The sequence below is a fragment of the Anomaloglossus baeobatrachus genome, chromosome 6 (genome assembly GCF_048569485.1).
Source record: "Anomaloglossus baeobatrachus isolate aAnoBae1 chromosome 6, aAnoBae1.hap1, whole genome shotgun sequence".
Classification (NCBI taxonomy): Eukaryota; Metazoa; Chordata; class Amphibia; order Anura; family Aromobatidae; genus Anomaloglossus; species Anomaloglossus baeobatrachus.
The window spans coordinates 437,197,719-437,224,141 of record NC_134358.1 but is presented as its reverse complement, the minus strand read 5'-3'; the positions used below and the strand labels follow the sequence as shown (position 1 = coordinate 437,224,141).

Sequence of the window (26,423 nt, the reverse complement as noted above, 5' to 3'; positions counted from 1 at the left end):
CATCCACGGTCCTTACGGCTAGATCCAATAGGCCTCTCCTGCAGACGGTCACCACCGTCTGCCAACCTTGCTGTTCCGTCCGGGCCACACACCCGGACCACTCTCTGTCTGCTCCTCTACCGCTTCACTCTTTCCACTTCAAACTCCAAAACTCCACTCTCTCCTAACTACTGCTTCCTTTTCCCGCCTCCAGGACTGTGAACTCCTCGGTGGGCGGGACCAACCGCCTGGCCCACCCCCTGGTGTGGACATCAGCCCCTGGAGGGAGGCAACAAGGATTTTGTTTGACTTAGGTGTGCCTGACCGGGGTGTGGGGTGTGTTGGTGTAGTTCCTGTGACGTCCTGGCTTGTCCAGGGCGCCACACATACGCACCCTTAGGCGGGCTTTGCACGTTGCGACATCGCAAGCCGATGCTGCGATGTCGCACGCGATAGTCCCCGCCCCCGTCGCAGGTACGATATCTTGTGATAGCTGGCATAGCGAAAATTATCGCTACGCCAGCTTCACATGCACTCACCTGCCCTGCGACCGTCGCTCTGGCCGGCGACCCGCCTTCTTCCTAAGGGGGCGTGTCGTGCGGCAGGCGGCTAATAGCGGCGGAGGGGCGGAGATGAGCGGGATGTTTCCCACCTCTTTCCTTCCGTAGAGCCGCCGGCAGCAGGTAGGAGATGTTCCTCGCTCCTGCGGCTTCACACACAGCGATGTGAGCTGCCGCAGGAACGAGGAACAGCATCGTACCTGTCGTGGCAGCATAATTATGAAAATGTCGGAGCCTACACCGATGATACGATAACGACGCTTTTGCGCTCGTTAATCGTATCATCTAGAATTTACACACAATGATGTCGAAAGTGACGCCGGATGTGCGTCACTTTCGATTTGACCCCAACAACATCACACGTGCGATGTTGCAACGTGCAAAGCCGCCCTTAGGCTTGAGACCAGGGCCGAGAGCAGAGACCAGGTCATCACCTGACACCTCCGGTAAGCAGCACTGAGTTCAGCATCGGGACACCGATTAGTTGTAAGGACGCTGCGCTTATCACAGGTGGGGGTTGGGCAGAGGAGACAGCGCAGGGGGAAAGAGCTCACAAAGGAGAAGAGAGTACACAAGGGGGGTTATAGTATAAAACTCCAGGTGTGTGACTACATGTGTGTCATTATACATATATATATATATATATATATATATATATACACTGTATATACACATGCACACACAATCACATATATACACACACACACACACACACACACACATATATGTGTGTGTCTGTGTACACACATATATACTGTATATATATATTTATGTGTGTGTGTGTGTGTGTATGTATATATGTGATTGTGTGTGTGTGTGCGCGCATGTTTATATACATATATACATATATATATATATATATACATATATATATACATATATATATATATATATATATGTATGTATGTGTATATATATATATATATATATATATATATATATATATTTATATATATATATATATATATATATATGTATATATATATATATGATATACACACATGGTGTATATCTCCACTATATACTTACATTAGGAGCTATATATAGTTTTCATTACACAGTGTTCATTTATCTATCAGGTGCTGGGGCAGAATACTGACAGGGAATGTATGTGAAAACGGTGGGCAGAGGGCTGGGCTGGACACTGAGGCTGGGCGCTGCCAGCTCTGACTGTGAAGTTTGGCAGTCAAGCATAGGAAGATGTCATGTTTGGTTGAGCTGCAGGTAAATAAAGTGGCTGCAGAGAATATAGGGATAATTCAAGAGGAACAAAAGTTAAAAACAAAAAAAATAAATAAAATATAGGGGATGTTTTAAATGACAAAACAGCATAGATTAGCTTAAGAAAAATATATATATTTTGTGACCAGACAACTTCTTTAAATAACTACCACTGTCTAAACTAGAAACTAGCCTATAAACTAATGGTTGTAATGGAGTCTGTGATATACATATTTGGCAAACCATGAGCACTTCACATAGGGCGATGCTTGTTTGGAGGGTCAGACCCCTATAAAATCAGACATTTATGCCAACCCATGGGAGATGTTTTGAAGTGGCAATTTTAATTTCACATTAAAAATTCTAAAAACTTTTCAAACCTAATAAGTGTGCTAGTGTATTGCACAGTAATAGGACCATGGGCGTACCCAGCGAGGGGCAGGGGGGGGGGCAGCTGCCCCCCCTAGAAGCAGGGGCACGGTGTAGTGGGCCGGTGCCTGTAGTGGGCCGCTGTATCTGCAGCCACCGGCGCGCTGCTCAGCACTGTGTGCATGCTGGGCACACTAGCTGCAGCAGGAGGCCCTGCTGTGTGCCCGGCATGCACACAGTGCAGAGGAGCGCGCCGGTGACTGCAGCTTCCTCCTTCTTCCTATTCAAATGTATTTGCGTCTTTCAGACGTAAATACATTTGAACAGTGCACTGGGTCGGGGCCCTGCCCCCGACGTGCAGCAACGTGATGAGATCAGCACATTGTTGACGTCATCACAGTGCTGCGGGCGCCGGGATACAGGAGATATCAGGATCAGGAAGCGGTAAGCGCTCCATGGAGGAGCCGAAGAGACAGGTGTAATTAATGGAGATGTGTGGGGAGGGGCTGAGGACACATAACGGGGAACATTTGTGAAGGAGACACAGCTTTGTGACAGGCAGAGGAGGAGCACTGTATTCTGAGGGAGGGGGAAGGCAGGAGTGTGTAGTGATGGGGTAGTGTAATTTGTGTCTGCAGGGGGTGATGGGGGGTGCAATGTATTATGTCTGGGGAGGGGGTAATGGAGGGTGCATTGTATTGTGTGTGGGGGGAGGGGTAATGGAAGGTGCACTGTAGTGTGTGTGTGTGTGTGTGTGTGGGGAGGGATAATGGGGGGTACATTGTAGTGTGTTTGTATGTAGGGGGTGATGGGGGGGTGCATTGTGTGTGTCTGTGTGTGTAGGGGGTGATGGGGGGTGCATTGTGTGTGTGTGTGTAGGGGGTGATGGGGGGGTGCATTGTATTGTTTGTGTGTGGGGGGGTTGATGGGGGGTGCATTGTATTGTGTGTGTGTGTGTGTGTGTGTGTGTGTGTGTGTGTGTAGGGGGTGGTGGGGGGTGCATTGTATTTTGTGTGTGTTTGAGGGTAATGGGGGTGCATTATAGTGTGTGTGTGTGTGTGTGTGTGTGTGTGTGTGTGTGTAGAGGGGCGCGGAGTCATTAATCGAGCTATAATTACATTTAATTCTCTTAAAATGTTCGTTTCATTCACCTTTTCCGTTCTAATATTTTACAACCTAAACGACAATGGCTTGCTCCCCCCCCCTAGTTTTGATCCTGGGTACGCCCATGAATAGGACTGTGCAACGGAACTGGTACAGTATATTATACCTGTTGGTAATATACATGGAATCTACATGTATTCCATTGGTACTTTACTTCCAGATCCTCATGGTGATGAAGCCAAATCATGTCATCAAAGTCAGAGTTCATCAAAATAAAGTGGGCTTCTTTTACTCCAAGACTCTCTGCCTCTTTCTATTTTTGTCCTTTTTGGAAAAAATTTGGTACAGTAGAATTGACAAAAGATTTCCACAGAGGAGGGTTTGTACATAGTTCATTCTGTACAAGTGGCTGATTAATGTTCCCTGATTATTTGTGACCTGCTAGTATGTTCGCGAGTAAAGGCCGCTTTACACGCTTTAGCGATGTCATTGGGTCACGGAATTTGTGACGCACATACAGCCCCGTTAGCGATGTCGTGGCGTGTGACACCTATGAGCGATTTTGAATCGTCGCAAAAACGTTCAAAATCGCTAATCGGTGACATGCCCCCCTATTCCCAATTATCGTTGCTGCTGCAGGTACGATGTTGTTCGTCGTTCCTGCGGCAGCACACATGGCTATGTGTGACACTGCAGGAACGAGGAACCTTACCTTACCTGCGGTCGCCGGCAATGAGGAAGGAAGGAGGTGGGCGGGGTGTTATGTCCCGCTCATCTCCGCCCCTCCGCTTCTATTGGCTGGCCGCTTAGTGACTTCGATGTGACGCCGAATCAACCACCCCCTTAAAAAGGAGGTGGTTTGCCGGTCACAGCGACGTTGCTAGGCAGGTAAGTAGTGTGATGAGTCTGCGCGATTTTGTGCGCCACGGGCAGCGATTTGCCCGTGACACAGAAACGATGGGGGCGGGTACGCACACTAGTGATCTTGCTAGCGAGATCGCAGCGTGTAAAGCGGCCTTAAGTGCTCCGGTAATGTTCAGGCAAACTACTATTTGCTCCAATGCTTGTCCCTTAGATCAGAATATAGACGTGGATTTGCGTTTCTTTGATGATAATCATACAAAGTAAGATTGACACTTTAGCATAATTATTAGCACAGAATAGAATTTTATACAAGCCATGTTTCTAATACCTTAGCTAATGATGCCAGCAGTCGTTTCTCTGATTCATCCCTTCCATAGCACTGGAAGCTGTGAGTGTACACGTTGTACTTATAACCATACAGTGTCACTTCCAATGTGCTGTTAGGGTTTTGCTCTGACTTCTCTGGAATGAATGAGATCTGTGTAGAGGCACCACCCAAATCCAGGGCCCCAGTGGTCTCTGCTCCATCTGGACGTACCCAAGTGCTCCAAATGTTTTTCTATAGGTAATGAAAAAGCATATTGCAATCAGATTCTAAGTAACAGCATTCTCATACGCTATATTATTCATATACCAATATAATCACAAAAATATACGTAAATTAAATTTCATCTTTTCAACTGGACTTACTGTAAAGGGGGCTTTACATGCAGCGACATCGCTAGCGATGTCGCTGGTGAAAGCACCCGCCCCCGTCGGTTGTGCGTCACGGGCAAATCGCTGCCCGTGGCGCACAACATCGCTAAGACCCGTCACACATATTTACCTGCCTAGTGACGTCACTGTGGCCGGCGAACCACCTCCTTTCTAAGGGGGCGGTTCGTTCGGCGTCACAGCGACATCACTAAGCGGCCGCCCAATAGAAGCGTAGGGGCAGAGATGAGCGGCCGTAACATCCCGGACATCTCCTTCCTTCCTCATTGGCGGCGGCCACAGGTACGATGTTGTTCCTCGTTCCTGTGGTGTCACACATAGCGATGTGTGCTGCCGCAGGAACGACGAACAACATCGTACCTGCAGCAACAACAATGTTTGAGATTAGAACGACTTGTCAACGATATGGTGAGGATTTTTGATAGTTAACGGTCGTTCCTGCGTTTCACACGCAACAACGTCGCTAATGAGGCCGGATGTGCGTCACGAATTCCGTGACCCCAACGACCTCTCGTTAGCGATGTCGTTGCATGTAAAGTGGCCTTAACACTAAAAGTATACATTCACTTTAACACAACTGCAGTTTTAGTTAAAAAATGTTGAGTTCCATCCTGTATTTTAGTCTAGAGTCTCATACAAAAGAATTATAGTGCAACAACTGATTATATTCTCAGCTCGGCAGGGTTCAAGAGAGCCCTTCTCAGTTCCCCATGTGTCTTATTTTTTTTTTACACAAGAGGACATCATCACGCTGCTTTTTTTGTCATTCAGCAGGATCTCGGCCAAAAGAGGGCAAATCTTTTCTGGTTGAGGAGTTGGGAGCATCAGTAAGAATCTCTTACTGGATGTGGAAGGCATTATTTTTACAGAATGAGCACAATGTGGCACACAGTTTTATCAGAAAGCAGTGTGGGGGGTACTGTAGTGACAAAAAAAGTGGACATGGTGAAATCAAGGAGCAGAGTGCGTGGGGCACAATGTAATAAGGGGGTACAGACTGTGAATATGCAGGAAACACATTTTGGTGGTAAACTCAGCCGAGTCCAGCTCTGGGAGAAGTTGTTGTAACGGGGTTCCAGGGGTGCCTCGGGGGTTGTAGTCGTGGCCCCATTTTCTATCAGGCTAACCCCCGGCTCCACCGTCACTATTGGGACAGGAGATGGCTTGGTGGGGCAGAGTGTGGTGATGCAGAGAACGCTGTCAGACGTATAAAGACTTTGCAGACGACGGTCAGTTGAATCAAAAGGCACGTTTATTGCACACATCTTCACAACAGTGGCAGTAAGCTGACAGCGTCGTTTCACAACTCCTGATGGGGGAAAACACCTCTTCTTATAGTCTCCTCTCGTGGGGATGTGCCCGGCTACTCTACTTCACCTGGGCTCCCACTCCGGCTACCGCAGACCTGACCCACTCAAACCTGTTTCACCATAGAGGACACTTTCTCTTTCTCTGTTCTTCGTACGCTGCTCACTTAGCTCCCACACCCTACCCCCACTGTTCCTTCTCTCCTGTCCCGGACTCGACTGCCTCAACAACCCACACTTTCCTCCTACCACACACTCTCCCTCCCTACTGCTGCCGGCTCCTCCTTTCTCCTGCCCTGTTTCTATGGGGACAGCCGTCCCACCCGGCCACTAGGGGAACCCAGCTATACAGTGCAAATACAATAAAATATCAACATAAAACATTAACAGCTTTGTCTACCCCAGCGGGGGTATCTTCAGGGGGAAACACTGCACCTCCTTGTAAGGGGTCCGTCCACCCCTTACATTCCTCCCCTCTTTTTGCCTTAGCCTCCCGGCAAGGCTCGTATCTGTAAAACACAATCTTAGCAGCATGCAAACTTTAATAAAACTCTAAAACCTTCATAAGAAAAAAAACAACCACTGAGCGCACCAGTTTTGCGCCCGGAGTCCCTCCAAGGGAGCTCCCGGTCTTTGTAGCAGTTTTGCCCGGAGGCCATAGCAGGCACTCCCGGTCTTTGTTGATCTTCCGCCCGGAGTCTCTCACAGCACTCCCGGTCTTTGAAGGCAGGAGCACAAACAATAAAGTCTTCCGAAATATCACAGACGGAGTCCTCGCCCAGTTCAGCATCAGGCTCCTTCCGGGCTCAATACCTTAAACATGGTTACAACCTTTAAAACCTCACCGGTTCTTCAACACTACCGGTACTTAACACAAGTATGTCCCCCTTCTCCGGTCACTGGGGTTCACACGGGGTGATAAGCTCGGAGCCATTCGGCCTGCTGGGCCCGCACATAATCAGAGAGTGACTGACCTGGCAAGCGGCGCAGCCTCCGGAACGGTTCGTAGTTAACCGGTACCTCCGATCCTTCTGGCTCCGGCTTTGGCCCCTAGACTCCCGGCGGAGGTGACGGAGTAGCGGGTCGGGACGGCTGTGGACTTCCCACGATGACCACCGGGTGTGTCACCATACTTTGATGAATCGCTAACACCGCCGGCGTCTCCTTTTCCGGCTCAGCTAACAGTCCGGTAGTGATTTCTGGCGCCACCGCCAGCGTGTTTCTCGGCCGGCATGTCTCGGCCAGCACCGGTCTCCGCTGTGTACGTCTCCGGCTCTGACACTCTTCCCATTCGATTTCTTGTTGCCATAGTGCGGCCTCTTGGGCAGTGGGCATCCGGGTCACTCCTACGGCAAATAGGCCCCGGCATCCCACTTCTCTCCGGAATTTCACTTTTTCTCCCGGGTACAAGGTCTGCAGACGTTGGGGCAAGCCCTCAGTGTCCAGGTTTACCCGGTTATAAAAAAAAATGATCTCCGGTCTCTTCGTCCTCTATGAATCCATAGCCCTCCGCTTGATTGAATTTGACCACAGTGCCAACGGTGCATTGCTGATCAAACTCGTCGCTAAGGGGACCGGCCATCATCTCACGGGCCACGGTCTCGGCCAGCAACCTCTCTTGCACTGGATCAGTTTCAGGCGGTGGGGACTGTCGTCGGATCAGGGGCAACGGTTTTACTGGCTCCCAGAAGAACCCCCATTCGTCCTCTTCCAACTCCGGGGCGTGCTGCTCTCCCGAGGCGGGAACTTCTGTAGGGGCTGGAGGTAAAGCCTGGACGGGCGCAACCACCTCCGGACTCTGAAGGGGTGTTCCCGGTATCTCACTCCCCGGCTGCAGTACTGTTTTATAGGTGGCCCGGACTTCCGTAGAGGTTTCACCGGTCACGGCATCCCAGGAAGTGACCCACGTTACTTTCACGGGTCGCTCCGGACCTCCTGGCACCGCCGGTAATTTAACAGTGAGTACTTCTTCGGCTGCGGTCTGCCTCGGGCGTCCTCTGCCCAGGCTGGTTGCCACCAGCGCTCGCGCTGCAGCTCGCTGCTTTATCTGAGTCTCCATCTCGTTCCTAGTCGTTTGCTGAGTTGGCGTCTCTTTCTGTAATGGCGCCGGGGACAGTGGAGATGCTGGGGAAGGTGGAGGCGGGCCTTCTTTTCCCGCTCTTGCATACACTCCACCCCCAGTCTCGCACATCACGTCGACCCAGCACAGGCGACACCTTTTTTCCTCTGTAACGCCGCCCTCTTCACATGTCTTCAGCAACATCTTGGGGCCGGCACCTCCCCTCTTTGAGCGGCGTACTCTGTACTTCTTTTTCTTCGCCGGCCAACTCAGGGTCTTTCGTTTGGCGCCAATTCTTCGCGCGCTCGCTGTGCTCGTGAAGACGGCGGCCATCTTACCGCCGTCTCGTGCCTGGTCCAACGCCTTAGGCACCACTTGGTCTCCATCTTCTTGAATCGGGACCCCCTGCAGATAATCCGGATCCTGCCAACTACGCCACATGTAACGGGGTGCCAGGGGTGCCTCGGGGGTTGTAGTCGTGGCCCCATTTTCTATCAGGCTAACCCCCGGCTCCGCCGTCACTATTGGGACAGGAGATGGCTTGGTGGGGCAGAGTGTGGTGATGCAGAGAACGCTGTCAGACGTATAAAGACTTTGCAGACGACGGTCAGTTGAATCAAAAGGCACGTTTATTGCACACATCTTCACAACAGTGGCAGTAAGCTGATAGCGTCGTTTCACAACTCCTGATGGGGGAAAACACCTCTTCTTATAGTCTCCTCTCGTGGGGATGTGCCCGGCTACTCTACTTCACCTGGGCTCCCACTCCGGCTACCACAGACCTGACCCACTCAAACCTGTTTCACCATAGAGGACACTTTCTCTTTCTCTGTTCTTCGTACGCTGCTCACTTAGCTCCCACACCCTGCCCCCACTGTTCCTTCTCTCCTGTCCCGGACTCGACTGCCTCAACAACCCACACTTTCCTCCTACCACACACTCTCCCTCCCTACTGCTGCCGGCTCCTCCTTTCACCTGCCCTGTTTCTATGGGGACAGCCGTCCCACCCGGCCACTAGGGGAACCCAGCTATACAGTGCAAATACAATAAAATATCAACATAAAACATTAACAGCTTTGTCTACCCCAGCGGGGGTATCTTCAGGGGGAAACACTGCACCTCCTTGTAAGGGGTCCGTCCACCCCTTACATTGTCATGAAGATTGGAGTCAGATGGAGAAACAAAGAAAAGAGTCCAATCAGATAAGACATAATTTGTCAGTCACTAAGCCAAAGTTTATTCTGCCTCTGATTATGTCTGATCAGTACCTGGTCAAGTTTCCCTGCATTGGAATGAATAGCTCCAGGTGTGGCCAGATTAGCAGGGAATTATCCTATACTGGGGTGTAAGATGCAGTTCTTTTATACATGGGGCATAGTGTAGGGTAAAGTTTATTCAGAATGTCATTGGACCATTCTGGTCTAAATGTGGCGCCCTGGACAAGCCAGGGGCCACAGAGAACAACACCAACACACCCCACACTCCCGGTCAGGCACACCGAAGTCAGACACAAGCCCTTGTTGCCTTCCTCCAGGGGCTGATGTTCACACCAGGGGGGTGGGCCAGGTGGTTGCCCCCCCCCCCCACCGAGGAGTTCACAGTCCTGGAGGCGGGAAAAGCAGACAGATCAGTTTAAGAGTGGAAAGTGAGAGGAAGGAAAGTGGTAGAGGAGCAGACTGAAGTTGGTCCGGGTGTGTGGCCCGGACGGATCAGCAAGGTTGGAAGACGGTGGTGACCGTCTGCAGGAGTGGCCTATCGGAGTCTACCGTAAGGACCGTTGACCGGCGGTGGCCTGGCGGTACCGGACCGGTACACAAAGAGAAGTCAGCACCATCTGGCAGGGGCTTACGGACCCCGGCAAGGCTAGGAGTCGCCGTGAATTTGCCAAATCTGTCAACGAAGGGAACCTCCTGGGTTTCCTAGCAGCCAACTCCCGACAGAAGGCAACAGTCCAACCATGAGAGGGAAACACAGCCAAGGCTACCGTTCCCAGGGCCAGAGCCTGCGGGCAAAAGGGGCTCCTCCGGCCCATATCCAAGCTGGGGAGTGGGTTACCGGTGGGAACCCATTGGAACCATTTACCGTACATAGGTGCAGGGAAAGGCAGTCACCATCAACCTGCCGGGAGAAACAACACCGCAGCCGTCTGTGGGACCCGTCCATCCAGCCGTGTGTTTTACCGAGAACTGTGTCCTCATCATCGGCTGAGTGAGTACCACCGTGCCGTGCGGCACAGCGCTGCCCCCGCGACCCTGCACCTCACCAGGCCCCGTAACCTGCCTGCCATCCATCCCTACCCCATCACCAGGCTCCGGGACAACCAACCCCTACCCACAAAGGAAGAACTAACATCCAGGCTGCTCCCAGTCATCGCTCCCGGGATCCCCGTCCAGAGCAGCGGTGGTGTCACCAATATCACCAGAACCGTGGGTGGCGTCACGGACAATATCAAATCCCCACAATCAATCCCCACCCTTTTCACTCACGGGCGAGGAACGCCGCTCGAGTCCCCGGGATCCGGCCCACCGCTCGAGCCACCACCGAGCAGCAGCCGCAGCAGCAGCGGCCGGACCCGAGCAGTGGGAGAGCGCAGCGTCCCCTCCTCCGCCCGCAACAACTTGGCGTCACGAACAGGATCCTACCGTTCTACCAACTGGTGGAAGTGCGCCTTGTGTAACCGCCGGAGGTGTCCGGCTGAAAAATTTGTGAAGCCACCATCTTGGGCGTGAAGAATTCCCGCTCGAGCATCTCCTCGAGTAGTGGAGGCGCGAAGGCCAAAACCCCGCCCCTGTAGAGGAGGGGCCGGAAAGAGACTAAGGGGGACTGATGGCGTCTGGCCGCATGTAGCCCGCGGCTATGGAAGCAGGGATGCCAGGACCCTGCGGCCATTTACTGGTTCCTGGAAGAGGCCGCTGCTAAGGATGCTGAGTCCGACCGACAACACCGTGGTCCCCGCGCCTGGCACCGCAGCGTGGGTGGAAGTCCGGACCGTCCAGCTAAGCAGCCGTCTGCAGGTCCGCATGCAGCTCCTCCTGGAGGAGTGGGAGGCCGACATGGCGGAAGTGGTGGCGGCCATACGGAGACGCGAGGTGGAGGGAGTCTTGGAAGGGAGGGTAAGTGACCCACGCCCCTGTACCCCTAGTGGGTCGGTCATCGCGGCCGAGGGACCCGGTCCATACCCGCTCGCCCTGCTACCTCCCCCGCTACCCGTGTTGGCTGCTGCTGCCCCTGCCAATCCGCCCCGGCGGACCGACCTGCAGCAGAAGCTCGTGACCGCCCTGATCCGCTTCCATGGAAGAAGCCGAAGGCTGAGCCCGTCAGCAAAGATGCACCGGAGGCACGGCGGGGATGCAGCTGCCAGGAGGCAGAGCAGGCCATGTCACAGCGGGGTCCCTCATTACCAAAAGGTACCGGTCGCAGCCGGCACAGGGGGACTCCGGCTGGGCCCGTCCCCCACACCGCCTGAATCGGAGCAAGCAGAAAGTGCTCCGCACCGGGAGCGGCAGCAAAGGCAGCTGCGCTGCGGGATTGCTGATTAAGAAAGAAAAGTTAAAGCATGGTAGCGGTTCCCGGTTACCTTGCTGTCGGTCCCCATTGGGACTCTACTGACATTCCAGATGGCCCTCAAGGCTAGGGAGTCCGGTTGGAGGAGCAGTCGTACCCGCATCATCGGCAGCTGAAAATGGAGTCCTGTGGGACAGTGTCACCCCTGTGTGAGGGTGGCGTTGGGGGCTCGTGCTGTTCGATGGTGGACTGTGGGAAAGCTGCAGGAGGAAGCTGTACCGGAGCCAGGTGTTGTGGATGGCCCCTGGGACCCAGCTGACAGTCCCCGTTGGGACCCTACGACAAGTCTCCGTTGGGACCCTACAGTTTTGTTTGTGGTAGCCCGTTGGCTACGAAGCACTGTTGTCCCCGTGGGGACCCCTTTACCAACTGCGTAGAAACTACTACGAACAGGCCCGAGAACTAGCAGGGAAACCACAAACTTGTGGCATGTAAATAATGTTGTTTTATGGCTTTCACCGTTACCGCCTCCGGAGAGGCAGATTGGAGGAAGGGCCCGCAGTGGAGCAGGCTGGGACCCAGCCACCACCGGAACCAGTGGCGATCCTCTGGGGGTTTCAGGGGCTCCCCATGGACGTGGGTCCCCTGAAAAGGACAGAACCCGCTCGGGCAACTTGTGCTGGACTGGGGTCAAGGGGTGCTGCCTGTTTGCTTAGGGGCAGCATCAGGGCCAGGTTGCTTGGGTGGGAGAGAGCGGAAGCCGTACTGTTACGCAACGTTTTAAGTAAGAGTACCTCCCGATGTGGGAAGATGTTATTTTACTTGTAATCACGGTTTTACCGTTATCTTTTCAGTTGTGAAAATAAAACCGGTGATGGACGGGCAGCCCGCGGACGGTCTGCATTTTACTAAGGGGGAATGTGGCGCCCTGGACAAGCCAGGGGCCACAGAGAACAACACCAACACACCCCACACTCCCGGTCAGGCACACCGAAGTCAGACACAAACCCTTGTTGCCTTCCTCCAGGGGCTGATGTTCACACCAGGGGGGTGGGCCAGGCGGTTGGCCCCGCCCACCGAGGCGTTCACAGTCCTGGAGGCGGGAAAAGCAGACAGATCAGTTTGAGAGTGGAAAGTGAGAGGAAGGAAAGTGGTAGAGGAGCAGACTGAAGTTGGTCCGGGTGTGTGGCCCGGACGGATCAGCAAGGTTGGCAGACGGTGGTGACCGTCTGCAGGAGTGGCCTATCGGAGTCTACCGTAAGGACCATGGACGGGCGGTGGCCCGGCGATACCGGACCGGTACACAAAGAGAAGTCAGCACCATCTGGCAGGGACTTACGGCCCCCGGCAAGGCTAGGAGTCGCCGTGAATTTGCCAAATCCGTCAGCGAAGGGAACCTCCTGGGTTTCCCAGCAGCCAAGTCCTGACAGAAGGCAACCGTCCAACCGTGAGAGGGAAACACAGCCACCGCCAAGGCTACCGTTCCCAGGGCCAGAGCCTGCAGGCAAAAGGGGCTCCTCCGGCCCATATCCAAGCTGGGGAGCGGGTTACCGGTGGGAACCCATTGGAACCATTTACCGTACGTAGGTGCAGCGAAAGGCAGTCACCATCAACCTGCCGGGAGAAACCACACCGCAGCCGTCTGTGGGACCCGTCCATCCAGCCGTGTGTTTTACCGAGAACTGTGTCCTCATCATTGGCTGAGTGAGTACCACCGTGCCGTGCGGCACAGCGCTGCCCCCGCGACCCTGCACCTCACCAGGCCCCGTAACCCGCCTGCCATCCATCCCTACCCCATCACTGGGCCCCGGGACAACCAACCCCTACCCACGGAGGGGAGAACTAACATCCAGGCTGCTCCCAGTCATCGCTCCCGGGATCCCCGTCCAGAGCAGCGGTGGTGTCACCAATATCACCACAACCGTGGGTGGCGTCACGGACAATATCAAATCCCCACAATCAATCCCCACCCTTTTCACTCACGGGCGAGGAACGCCGCTCGAGTCCCCGGGATCCGGCCCACCGCTCGAGCCACCACCGAGCAGCAGCAGCAGCCGGACCCGAGCAGTGGGAGAGCGCAGCGTCCCCTCCTCCGCCCGCGATATAAACGTCAGCATTTATTGTTCCTTAAGGCCCTGTCACACGCAGAGATAAATCTGCGGCAGATCTGTGGTTGCAGTGAAATTGTGGAGAATCAGTGCCAGGTTTGTGGCCGTGTACAAATGGAACAATAGGTCCATGATTTCACTGCAACCACAGATCTGCCAAAGATTGATCTCTGTGTGTGACGGGGCCTTAAATGAAACCACGAAAGACAAATTTTGTTAAAGAACCAAAAGATAATGACAATAATTGTGTAAGAACATCCAACCAGAGTGGTCGGTGTAGAAAACTCCACCCAGAGTGTGACGCTAGTCACTAAACGGACAAGTTATGAGGCAGGATAGTCAAACGTTATGGGGTAAGGTAGCAGGGGAGCACGTCAATGTTAAAGGATAGATAGGGAAGTAGTCAAATCACGGAGTCAGAATCCCTGGAGGGTAGCAAATCAGAGAAAAAGGATGAGGCAAAAGGATAGTCAAATGTTTTCAGACGTCTGGTAGCAAAAAACCAGTCCACAGAGCACAGATAACTGAGGCCAAAGCACCACTGAACAGAATGCTAAGGCTGGCAGTGCTATGGGATAAACTGCTCAGCTAAATAGTTGGACAATTACTGGGAACATTGAACACCTGGAAAACCCAGCACCTCCTAGTATGAGATTGGATGAATGAGCTGACACTCAAAACACTCAGCATGCCCTGATCACTGAGGGGAGGAATTGTGACAGTAACCCTCTTTTAAGGGGTGCCTCCGGACTGCAGGTTTTCCATGAAATCTCTGATAGAAAGTCCTAATCAAATGATTGGCATTTACAGAAAGAGCCAGAGCCCAGGATCTCACCTCGGGTCCATATCCCTTCTATTGAACCATACTGGAGGGAATTCTGGACCTTCCAAGAATCAATGATCCTCTAAATCTTGTACTCTAAACCTCCATCAACATAAACAGGAGGAAATGGAGGTGAGGGTGACAACAGTGAAAGAATAAATTTTTTAACCACTTCCCGACATAAGATGTACCGGTGACCTATGAGGAACGTCATGGCGATCGTGCACACAGGAGCTGTGCCCATGTGATTGCTGCAAGGAGCTCGTCTTATATGACAGCCGAGCCCCGACTCTTACAGCCCGATCATTGCCATAGTGACCTGAGGTTGGCATGATGACGTCATGACAACCTGCAGGATGCCCAGCTGTAGCAAGCCTCTGAGACCATACCAGGAGCATAGTCTCAGATTTTTCTTTCAGTGTAAAGTGAACAGGTATAATCTATTGCAATGCAGTGGATACGACCAGCAATCAGTGTAAAAAAAGTTAATGTCGTAGAGAGGGACTAAGTAAAACAGTTTAAAAAGTGAAAAATAATTTTAAAAATATATTATTTATATATAAGATTTGTAAAAAAAAATAATCACAAAATAAAGGAGTAAAAAAATATATATTTGTGTAAAAAAAAGTACACATCTATGGTATTGCCACATCCATAAAAATCCGATCTATAAAACTGTAACACTATTTAAGCTCTTCAGTTAACACCGTAAAAAAAAAATACATAGAAAAAGACAGCAAAACTATGCTTTTTTATGATATCGACAAAAAAAGTGGAATAAAATGTGATCAATAAGCTGCAAGTAAATAAAAATGGTATAGCTGAAAACATCATGTTGTCCCACAAAACACAAGCCTCAATACAGGCTAAAGCTCCATCAAAGGAGAAATATAAAAGCTATCGCTCTCAGAATACAGCAATGCAAAAAATATTATTTGTTTCTATAAATTCCAGAATTGCTGTTTCTTCTTGATTCTGGCTCACAAAAAGCAGAATAGAAAGCAATCAAAAAACATTATGTGGCCCCAAAATGGTACCAATAAAAACTCCAACTCATCACGCAAAAAACAAGTCCTCCCATGACTGTTGCAGAAAAATAAAAAAGCATTTTTAGTGTCATATTAGCCAAACCTAAAAAAAAACTAGCTGTAATCGTACTGACCTGAGACTTAAGGCTCATTTACACACAACGATATCGCTAACGATATGTCGTCGGGGTCACGGATTTCGTGACGCACATCCAGCGTCGTTATTGACGTCGCTGTGTGTAACAGCTCCGAGCGAGTGTTAACGATCAAAAATACTCACCTAACCATTGATCGTTGACACGTCGTTCATTTTCAAAATCTCGTTGGTCGTTGTATACATAGGTTGTTCGTCGTTCCTGAGGCAGCACACATCGCAACGTGTGACACCCCGGGAACGACGAACAACAGCTTACCTGCGTCCTCCGGCAACGAGGTGGGCATGTTGTTAATGCGGCTGGTCTCCGCCCCTTCGCTTTTATTGGTCGCCGCTGTGTGACGTCGCTGTGACGGCGCACAAACCTCCCCCTTAACAAAGAGGTTGTTCGCCGCCCACAGCGACGTCGCTAGGAAGGTAAGTATGTGTGACGGGTGTTAGAGATATTGTGTGCCACGGGCAGCGATTTGTCTTTGACACACAAACGACGGGGGCCGATACGCTCACTAGCGATATCGCTAGCGATATTGTAGCGTGTAAATGGGCCTTTAAAGCCGCCTCATTAGTGATAGGTGAACCCAAAATGTAAAATTCTCAGGGAAGTCCGTGTTACTGTTCTGGTTTGGTTGCCGGATAAAAATAAATAAAAAAAAAAAAAATGGAAAAAGCATGCAAAATGGGGATTACAGCAGGACAATTATTCTTACCAAGTTTCTCCGCAGCTGTCACACTGCTTTTGGGTCCGCTCATTAAACCTTATGAATATTCACTGCTTCCCCCACCCACCCTCTATGACAGTCTCATCTCTACGACTAATCACTTGTACTACAAAGTGAACAGCTCAAAAAACAGTAATAAAGCCAATTCTTGACCTGCTGTTGATTTGTCCATTCTGCCTCCCAAAGATTGCAATCAGGCTCTGCTCACATTTATTCTGTGCTCTACTTTGAGTGCTTATATCAAGGTTTCCATGAAAATCTCTGACAAACATGATTCATACAAAATTTCCAACTGAAAATTCACTGTAATGAGGCAGAGTGAGTCTTTTTGAACTCTCGTCTATCCTGTGGTCCAGCGGTGTCCATCTTTTTAGACTTGCACAAAAATGCAGTCAACAACAGTTTTGTGCACCTTTGAAAAAGATGGACATCACTGAACAAAGGCCAAACAGAGTCCGGAGATGTAGACGGAAATCCTAATGTAAGCGCTCAGCATAGAGCACAGGATAAATGTGAACTGATCCAATATGTTCTATATCCCAAATTACCATGAATAGCACTCAACCACTTAACCACAACAAAAAGTCCCCATTCAAGTCCGTCATCTGTTAACGGAAATATAGGGAGCTTCCACGTTACTGGTAGCACCAAAGCTCTAGACAAATGCAATGACTCCCCCAAAAAGAAATCCCCCAAAATCTGCATTCCCAATCCAAATACAACCTCCCTCCTAAGGCCTACAGTGTGCCTAGACCACAGTTTATATCCACTTGTTTGGCATTGTTGTTGTGAAACCCGCTTGAATAACAGGGTGTGTTTCTCAAGAAGCACGTGCTGGACTCAATGTACGGGCACTAGAATATACTGGGTACAACAAGGGTTTATTTGCAATTTTTAATTCTGCAACATGACTCCATAGGTGTTTTCCAAACACAAAATCGTCACTACACCCATAGATGAATTCTCCAACATATCCTTTTCCACCTTTCTCTAACATCTACTATTTATATAGAGTTGTGGGAGCACAAACAAATATGATCATCCACAGATGCTCCTATAATGGGCAGATTCAGCCAAATTTGGTGAGCTTAATTAGCTAAAAGGACAACTTAGGCTAATTTCACACATCAGTTTTTTTCCATCAGGCACAATCCGGAAAAAAAACGGGTAAAACGGATCCGGCGCCAGATCTTTTTTATCTCCATTGATTTGTATTAGCGCCGGATTGTGCCTGATGGCCTTGCGTTGCATCCGGCTTTTGCCTGATCCGTCATAATTGCCTAAAGCGGCGGCCAGAGGGAACGTGTCTTGTAACTTTTTTTGTCCGGCAAAAAAAACGCATTGCGCCAGATCCGACGCGATACGGCGTGTTTTACAATGGAAGCCTATGGACGCCGGATCCGGCATAATGCGGTAAAAAACGGATGCGGCCGCCGGATCCATTTTTGTAAACTGAGAATGCTCCAATGTATTGAAAAAAAACGGATCCAGCAAGAAAAAAAAAAAACGGACGAAAAGGATGCAAAAACGGATGCGCCGGATCCGTTTTTTGACGGATCAGGTATATTGGAACCGTCAAAAAAAAGGATCAGGCACATCAGTTTTTGCATATTCTGCGCCGGATCCGTTGCATCAGGAACACGCCAGATTGTGCCTGATGCCAAAAACTGATGTGTGAAATTAGCCTTAGGATGCTTTCACACATCAGTTTCTTGCAATCAGGCACAATCCGGTTTTTGCCTGATGCAACGGATCCGTCTCAGAGTGTGTAAAAACTGATGGGACGGATCCGGTAAAAAACCGGATCTGTTTTTTTTTTTTTAAATTTGAGAGAGAGGGAGAGACCCCATCATCACCGCACATGCAGGCACTCCCGCACGCACCATCACCGCACACCCCGGCACTCCCGCACGCATCATCACGGCACATGCAGGCACTCCCGCACGCATCATCATCACCGCACACACCCCGGCACTACCGCATGCATCATCATCACTGCACACACCCCGACACTACCGCACGCATCATCATCACCGCACACACCCCGGCACTCCCGCTCGCATCATCATTGCACATACACCGGCACTCCCGCACTCATAATTATCACCGCACACCCCGGCACTACCTCAGTGACGTCACCGCTGACAGCGCGACTCCCTTCAGTTGCTGCGTGGAGCTCCGAGGAGCGGCGGTGTTTTACTGCCGCTCCTGTCAGCTTCATGTAGCAGGGCTGAAATCGTTGCGGGACCTCCGTGGATTACGTCGGACCTGGAGGGGTATTTGGGGATTTTAATAAAATGGTGAAAGAGGGTGTTTTTTTATCTTTTATTCCAAATAAAGTATTTTTTCTGGTGTATGTGTTTTATTTACTTTCACTTACAGGTTAATCATTGGGGGTGTCTCAGACGCCTGCAATGATTAATCTAGGACTTAGTGGCAGCTATGGGTTGCTGCCATTAGCTCCTTATTATCCTGATTACCAAAGCACCAGGGCAAATCGGGAAGAGCCGGGTAGAGTCCCAGAACTGTCACATCTAATGGATGTGGCAATTCTGGGCGGCTGCTGGCTGATATTGCTAGGCTGGGGGGCTCCCCATAATGTGGAGCTCCCCATCCTGAGAATACCAGCCTTCAGCGGTGTGGCTTTACCCTGGCTGGTATCAAAATTGGGGGGGACCGCATGCCGTTTTTTTAAAATTATTTATTTATTTAATTATTTTACTGCAAGATATAGACCCGCCCACCGGCAGCTGTGATTGGTTGCAGTGAGACAGCTGTCACTCAGCGCGTTGGCAAGTCTGACTGCAACCAATCATAGGCGCCGGTGGGCGGGGAAAGCAGGGAATACGAGATTGAATAATGGGCGGACGGCTTTTTCAAATCAGGAGAAGCCGCCGTAGCTTTGTGACAGCCGTGCAGCGCCGCGACGGTGATCGGTGAGTAGGTGAGAGTGAGTGAGTGAGTCAGTGTGAGTGAGAGAGAGTGAGTCAGTGTGAGTGAGTGAGTCAGTGTGACAGCCGTGCAGCGAGGCGCCCGTGATCGGTGAGTGAAATCAGTGTGTGTAGATTTTACATGCGGCCGCCCGTTTTTTGCTGGTTGCGGCTGGCTACTGAGCATGCGCAGTGCAAAAAACCGCATGCGGCGGCCGGATGCGTTTTTTGCCACATCTCGCCACATCCGGCGTCCATAGGCATGCATTGGAAAAAGCACCGCATCGGCCGGATGCGGCGCGATGCGTTTTTTTTTTGTCGGACAAAAAAATGTGCCAGGCAACGTTCCATCCGGCCGCCGCATGGGCTAAATATGCCGCATTCGGCAAAAACCGGACCGAACGGAAGGCCATGCACCCAATCCTGCACTAATGAAAGTCTATGTGGAAAAAATGCAACCGGCGACAAAAAAAAAAACGGTTGCGTTTTTTCTGCAAAGAGCCGGATTGTGCCGCACAGCAAAAAACAGATATGTGAAAGCAGCCATAGATGATGGAAAATTATGTCCTGTTACTCAGCAAGTTATTAAGTATCTATAAGTAAATTGTAAATGATATTCAGGTCGACAAGCTCTTGAAAGAAATTGTAGCAAAGCTGACAAGAAAATCATACTAATAGGATTTGCCTTAAGTAGTGTGACTTGTAGCTTCAGGAATGTTTAATGAAATTTGTCTGAATGTACAAGCCTATTACAAGAAAATGAGGTCATCATTTTAATGATCCCCCTATACCAGCTATACGATGCAGACGCACACAGTAATTAGTGTCAAAAAGTAATCTCCTGTCACTTTTTGTAGCAGCTGGAAAGCAGTGAAAAAAGGCAATATTAGTCATCCTTTTTTTTCTTTTCTTTTTGTTATGGGGACAATTTGTGGAGTATGGCAACTCTAAATACGGCTTCCACAGACAGTCATTACACTAGCCACACTTTCACCCCTGTACATGGCTCTGGCCTTTGCAAAAGCCACAGAGTAGCATCTGGCTGGTGGTACATGGAGCTGAGCGCGCCACACAGCATTGATGTCAGCCACAACACTGTCCCTTCTGAATACAGGATATCAGCAAACATTTGTGGAGGAGGACCCAGGCAAGCTGTCAATTCTTTTCTGAATAAACCATCAAAGTTTGAATAGTTATGGGTCAAGCTTGACTGTAAATGTCCCCAGAAAAGACTTTTCCCTATATTAGTGTACATACGCAAGGGAAATCAAAGTGCACTTGCGCAGGAGTCCAATGGAGGCCTCCGTGTGGATGACGTAGGACAAGTCATCCACGTTCAGCTGGAAAGGAGGACGGTGACTGAACAGGATAGAGGAAGTGCCGGACCGAGACCAGCGACACCCATTGGACCCACCCGCCCCCCAGGTGAGTAAAATAAAGGTGTTTTTTAGGCCTGGGTACTTATATACAGTGTTCTAGAATGCTGTATATAAGGGCAGACTGGTGGTGATCGCAGGTTATAAGGGAAAATCCTGGTGATCGGTTCCCTTTAACACTAGAACTACTGGACTCGTGACACCTATATAGAAATACATGGTGCAAAGTATTCAAAATGACTACCTCAGTAGTTCTAGTGTTAAACTACATTTCGGATATTGGTGTCTCCTTAATCATGCAGACCTTCATACACGGGACATATGAATATGGGTTTTGTGACCTGCCAGGGTTAAAGGTGGGAATAGAAAGCATGCATTTTTTTCACACACCTCTAAGAAATTTCCCATTAAATAGTTGACTGTAATCCATCCGTACACCCCTTCTTCCTGACCTGTAATGATGTGAGCTCCTCGAAAAGAAAATGGCTGGGTTTGGAAGTAGTTCTCAATACTGAAAAGGACTCCTTGAGCAGCGCTTTCATTTTTCAACCTAAGTAGTTTATAGGAAATACAAAAAAAAACAACACAAAAAAACGCTGAGAACATGGAAAGTGGATCTTTAATATCAGCCCTATATACACTTGTGCCCCCTAATGTTTTCATTTATAGTACACAGTGTTACAGGAAATGCTCTTTAAAGGGATTTTACAGTTTAATGTGTAAGGAGAAGGCAGGGCACTCACAATTTCTGTATACAACTCCATGGGCATATTTACATCCATGTTTTGTACGCGTTCCATGTAATCACAGAACTCCAACAATGGCCCCCAAGATTCCCTTCAAGGGATAGAATTTTAATGGTGCTCATCGGCATGAAAGTGTCTTGCCATGACTGTATGATATAATGATATAGAACTGACATATTCCTAATAAATTACTCACCTGAGAAGTCTCATTCCTGCTGTGGCTCCCAAATATACAGGGGTACTGTTCTGCTGATTAAATGGAATGACACTTATGACTTTCTTCATACAGTTGTCAATGTTCTTGGCAGCCTTTTCAGGCTCGCTAGCATAGCTGGAAATCCCAAGTCCTTAAATAACAAATCAAACTATTTGGAACATTCTTCATTTAAATGCAGATTTACCTTTGTAATTATATGACCTTCTAATTATGATAATTATTAATAGGATTTTCAGTAAAGTAGGCATAAGGTTTTTTACAGCTTAGCTTCTTGCCCTCCCTGCACAGTGGTCCTTGAAAACCTCAAACTGTATATGACTACCATGCTAAGATATGTGGAACAATGAATATGGGAATATAGACATGCATTACTGCTATGAAAAAACATGTAAGAATTGAGATACTTGGCCCACAAAATTGGCCAGATTTTATGTGAGCCCAACAGTCAGCGGCAAGGCAACCTCATTTTTGTTGGGTCCCTATCAAACTAATGCCTCTGTTTGGGTTAAAAAACCTACAATTTATGGGTGGACAGGAACCTGCAAATGGAGAATTAAAATCGCCTGAGGCTGAAGAGCAGGAGCGCTCAATCAGAAGGCATAACCCTGTAATCTAAGAAAAAGACTGATGACACATCCAATCTTTCTAATGTGAACAGGTGCAAACTGAACATGAAACAGTAACAAAAAGGAGACAGTTGCACACTGCAGTGCTAAGATATGTGGAACAATGAATATGGGAATTTAGACATGCATTACTGCTATGAAAAAAACAACATGTAAAACTTGAGATACTTAGCACACACAATTGGCCAGATGGGATGGTTCTTTTTAACCCAGAGGCATTAGTTTGTTAGGGACTCAAGAAAAATGAAGTCACCTTGCCGCTGGCTGTTGGGCTCACATAAAATCTGACCAATTTTGTGTGCTAAGTATCTCAATTTTTACATGTTTTTTTCCATAGCAGTAATGCATGTATATATTCCCATATTCATTGTTCCACATATCTTAGCACTGCAGTGAGCAACTGTCTCCTTTTTGTTACTATGTTTTATATTCATTTTGCACCTGTTCACATTAGAAAAATAGCATGTGAACAAATGAACTAACTACTGTAAGGCTATGGTCACATGACCGTAGATTCCCTCATCAGAAAGAATCGGGCCAATTATTATAGTGACACTCTTATCCGAGTTTGATCCTCGTATTAGCATAGTGTGATCTGATTCTCTAGGATGAGGGAATCAGAGCACACTGTGAGGAGAAGATGGAGAACAAAACTTCTCCATCTTCTCCATTGTGTGAGTCCAGGTAAACTGGACTGCACTCAGAGATCATCCATGTGCAGTCTGATGTTTTCCATGCACTCATAGACTTCAATGGGTGAGTAGTGGAATCCATCATCAGCTCTAGCCCATCAAATAACATTGGTCTGAGTGCTGTCTGACAAAAAACTAATAGCAGTCGTCCGATTTATACACTTGTGTAATCATGGCCTAAAGCTTACATCTAAATGTTGTTAATTGCAGCTTAAAGGGATCCTGTTTGCAAAAACACTGTTTACCAGCAGATATAGAGTTAATTACAGTCATCACCCACTATGCTGTCAGCAGCGCTACAATCATTCTCCAGCATTTTGATTGACAGCTCGCTCTGTACAGCTACATTACAAGTCGAGCTGTCAGTCAAAGTGTTGAGTGATTACAGTCGCCGCTCACAGCATAGTGGGTGATGACTGTAATCACTAACTGCTCCGCCCCTGTGACTGAAGGCAGCAGCTCTTGGGAAGATATAAGCTCATTTCCTACCTGAGCAAGGTGGTTGTTTTAATAATCATGTACAGAAAATAAGAATAGACTGAAAAACGGTATGTGTGAGTATATGGTTGTAATTGGTAAAAAATATAGTTCATACAATGCTTTAGCTTTTTATCCTGTGTTTTCAAAATGTCTGTGATGAGCATTTGGCAGATGCTGTGTAGGCTGTTAACCCCATAGACATCCGCATAGTCAAATATATGTAACAGAACACCCTTTTGACAGATATTTGGCTGGTATGCTTTAGGGCTTGTTCGCATGTAAATGCTGAATTTCTGCAGCGATTTGACAGCACATGTGTGCTTCAAATCTCTGCAGAAACACTGCGTAATGGATGCAGTATTGCAGCAGAATAGATGCCGATTTCATGCGCTCGAGATGCTGCCCCCACCATAGACCGAGTGGGAGCTGCATCCAAAGCGCACGGAATAATTGACATTCTGCTTTTTTGAATGCACGGATTTGGGTCAAAATTTTAGCACCCAAATCGCTGCGTTCAAAAAAGCAACGAGCAGATGGATTATGCACAATCTACATAGATTGTGCTGGGGACGCATGACGCATGCATTTACGCTGCAGTGCTAAACGCAGCATAAATGTATGCAATTACGCAACGTGTGCACGAGCCCTTAAGCGGGCTTTACATGCTGCGACATCGCTAGCAATGTTGCGAGCGATAGCACCCGCCCACGTCGGTGGCGCGTCACGGGGTGATCGCTGCCGTAGCGAACAATATAACTACGGCAGCGTCACACGCAATTACCTGTTCACCGACGTCGCTGTGGCTGCTGAACAATCTCTCCTTTAAGGGGGAGGTTCATTTGGCGTTACAGCGGCGTCACTAAGCGGCCGCCCAATAGAAGCGGAGGGACGGAGATGAGCGGCTGGAACATCCCGCCCACCTCCTTCTTTCCTCATTGCCGGCGGCCACAGGTACGATGTTGTTCCTCGTTCCTGTGGTGTCACACATAGCGCTGTGTGCTGCCGCAGGAACGACAAACAAACTGCGTTCAAAAGCAGCAACGATATTTGAGATTAGAACGACGTGTCAACAATCAACGATTAGGTGAGTATTTTTGATCGTTAGCGGTCGTTCGTACGTTTCACACGCAATGACGTTACTAACGAGGCCGGATGTGCGTCACAAATTCCGTGACCCCAACGACCTCTCGTTAGCGATGTCGTTGCGTGTAAAGTGCCCTTTAGTTTCCCAAATGTGTTCAAAAGACTAACCTTTCAAATGCGACCCCCATAAATTACAGTGGGAGACAGCAGATGTATTTGCTTGAATACGGATACAGATACAGTTTTATACACGTCTTGAATGAGATGTGAATAGAGCTTAAAGCGGTTTTCACATGGATAAGTAAAAGATTAAAAAAAAAGTGAAACACAGAGGGAATATTGACAAAATTTAGATGGCTTGGATGATGATAATGTGTCTGCATTTTGTTTTTAAACTGGAATGTATAGCACCATACATGATACAATGTGTACTACAAATATATTATGAATGTGGACATGGGGTTACATACAAAAGCAGAGAAGGCAAGGGGCCCGTATTGACATTGTAAATTGTTACCTGATTGCCTGCAGGCTTCACAATTATATCTAAGTGAAAGAACAATGTTTCTCCCGTGTGGGCGGAAATTTGAAGGCTGCAGCCAATCAGGTGTCACTGATTAGCTGCAGTGATCAGGAGACAGAGCACATGGTTGACAGCAAAGGAGCGGTGTCAGGATGTTAATCTGGTGTGTGTATATATATATATATATACACACACACACATATATATATACACACACACATATATACACACGCACACACACACACAGTGGTACCTTGGTTTTCGATGACATCGAGTTATCATTGGTTTCAGATTTCGTTGAATTTTTTTCACTAAAAATTGGCTTCGGTTTCCTTGATTATCTCGGTTTTCGTTTGTTTTTGTCTGCATGCCCACAAGATTAGAATATACATATAGTTGTGCACGCACTCTAATTTTGTACGTTTTTTTAGAGGTGCTAGTGTGGGGACATGAGAATCCCTGGAATATAAATATATAGGCAGTGGCGGACTGGAGTACCTGGGGCCCACCAGGAAAAATCAATCTTGGGGCCCACCAGCACCATGCAGTTACGGTACTGTATATAGCAGGGGTGGGATTCAAATTTTTAACAGGTTCTCTGTAAACCCCGCCCATTTGAAAACCACACCCATTCTGTAACCACACCCATTCTGTTAGACACACCCATTTTCACGCAATTTCCTCAACCAAAAAATACAAGTAATTTAAAGTAAAATCTCCTTCCCCTCCTGTACCGTCACTGTCCTGTCCAGCACCAGTTGTTCCAGTCACTGTCAGTCTTATTGTATTAAATGATTTTTATACAGTTTTTAAAAATTATTACTAAAGGAGCCCTGCTAAAATTGGAATGGACGACCTTCCCGATACAGATCTCATCCCATTATGGCCTCTTTCCCCTGCAGATCCCATCCCATTATGGCCTCTTTCCCCTGCAGATCCCATCCCATTATGGCCTCTTTCCCCTGCAGATCCCATCCCATTATGGCCTCTTTCCCCAGCAGATCCCATCCCATCTGCTCCTTTTCCCATATAGCTCCCATCTTATGTGGCCCCTCTCCCCATATAGCCACATATAGCTGCCATCTTAATGTGGCTCCTCTCCCCATATAGCCACATATAGCTGCCATCTTATGTGGCCCCTCTCCCCATATAGCCACATATAGCTGCCATCTTAATGTGGCCCCTCTCCCCATATAGCATCATATAGCTGCCATCTTAATGTAGCCCCTCTCCCCAT

The 26,423-nt window shown here is 48.8% G+C and overlaps 1 protein-coding gene across 5 annotated transcripts in view; it reads right to left on the bottom strand.

Moving 5' to 3' along the window:
* Positions 1-26,423, bottom strand: part of ENTPD3 (ectonucleoside triphosphate diphosphohydrolase 3) — a 96,223-nt gene that overhangs the window by 36,973 nt on the left and 32,827 nt on the right. For all 5 annotated transcript variants that reach the window (XR_012724355.1, XM_075315223.1, XM_075315225.1 and 2 more), the window contains exons 4-6: positions 21,762-21,912; positions 21,210-21,369; positions 4,426-4,656 (exon numbers count right to left, since the gene is read on the bottom strand). Coding sequence is in view for 4 of the 5 variants with exons in the window: in XM_075315223.1 (XP_075171338.1) it covers positions 4,426-4,656; positions 21,210-21,369; positions 21,762-21,912 (542 nt within the window). In the remaining variant the exon portion in view is untranslated. The remainder of the gene's footprint in view (positions 1-4,425; positions 4,657-21,209; positions 21,370-21,761; positions 21,913-26,423) is intronic.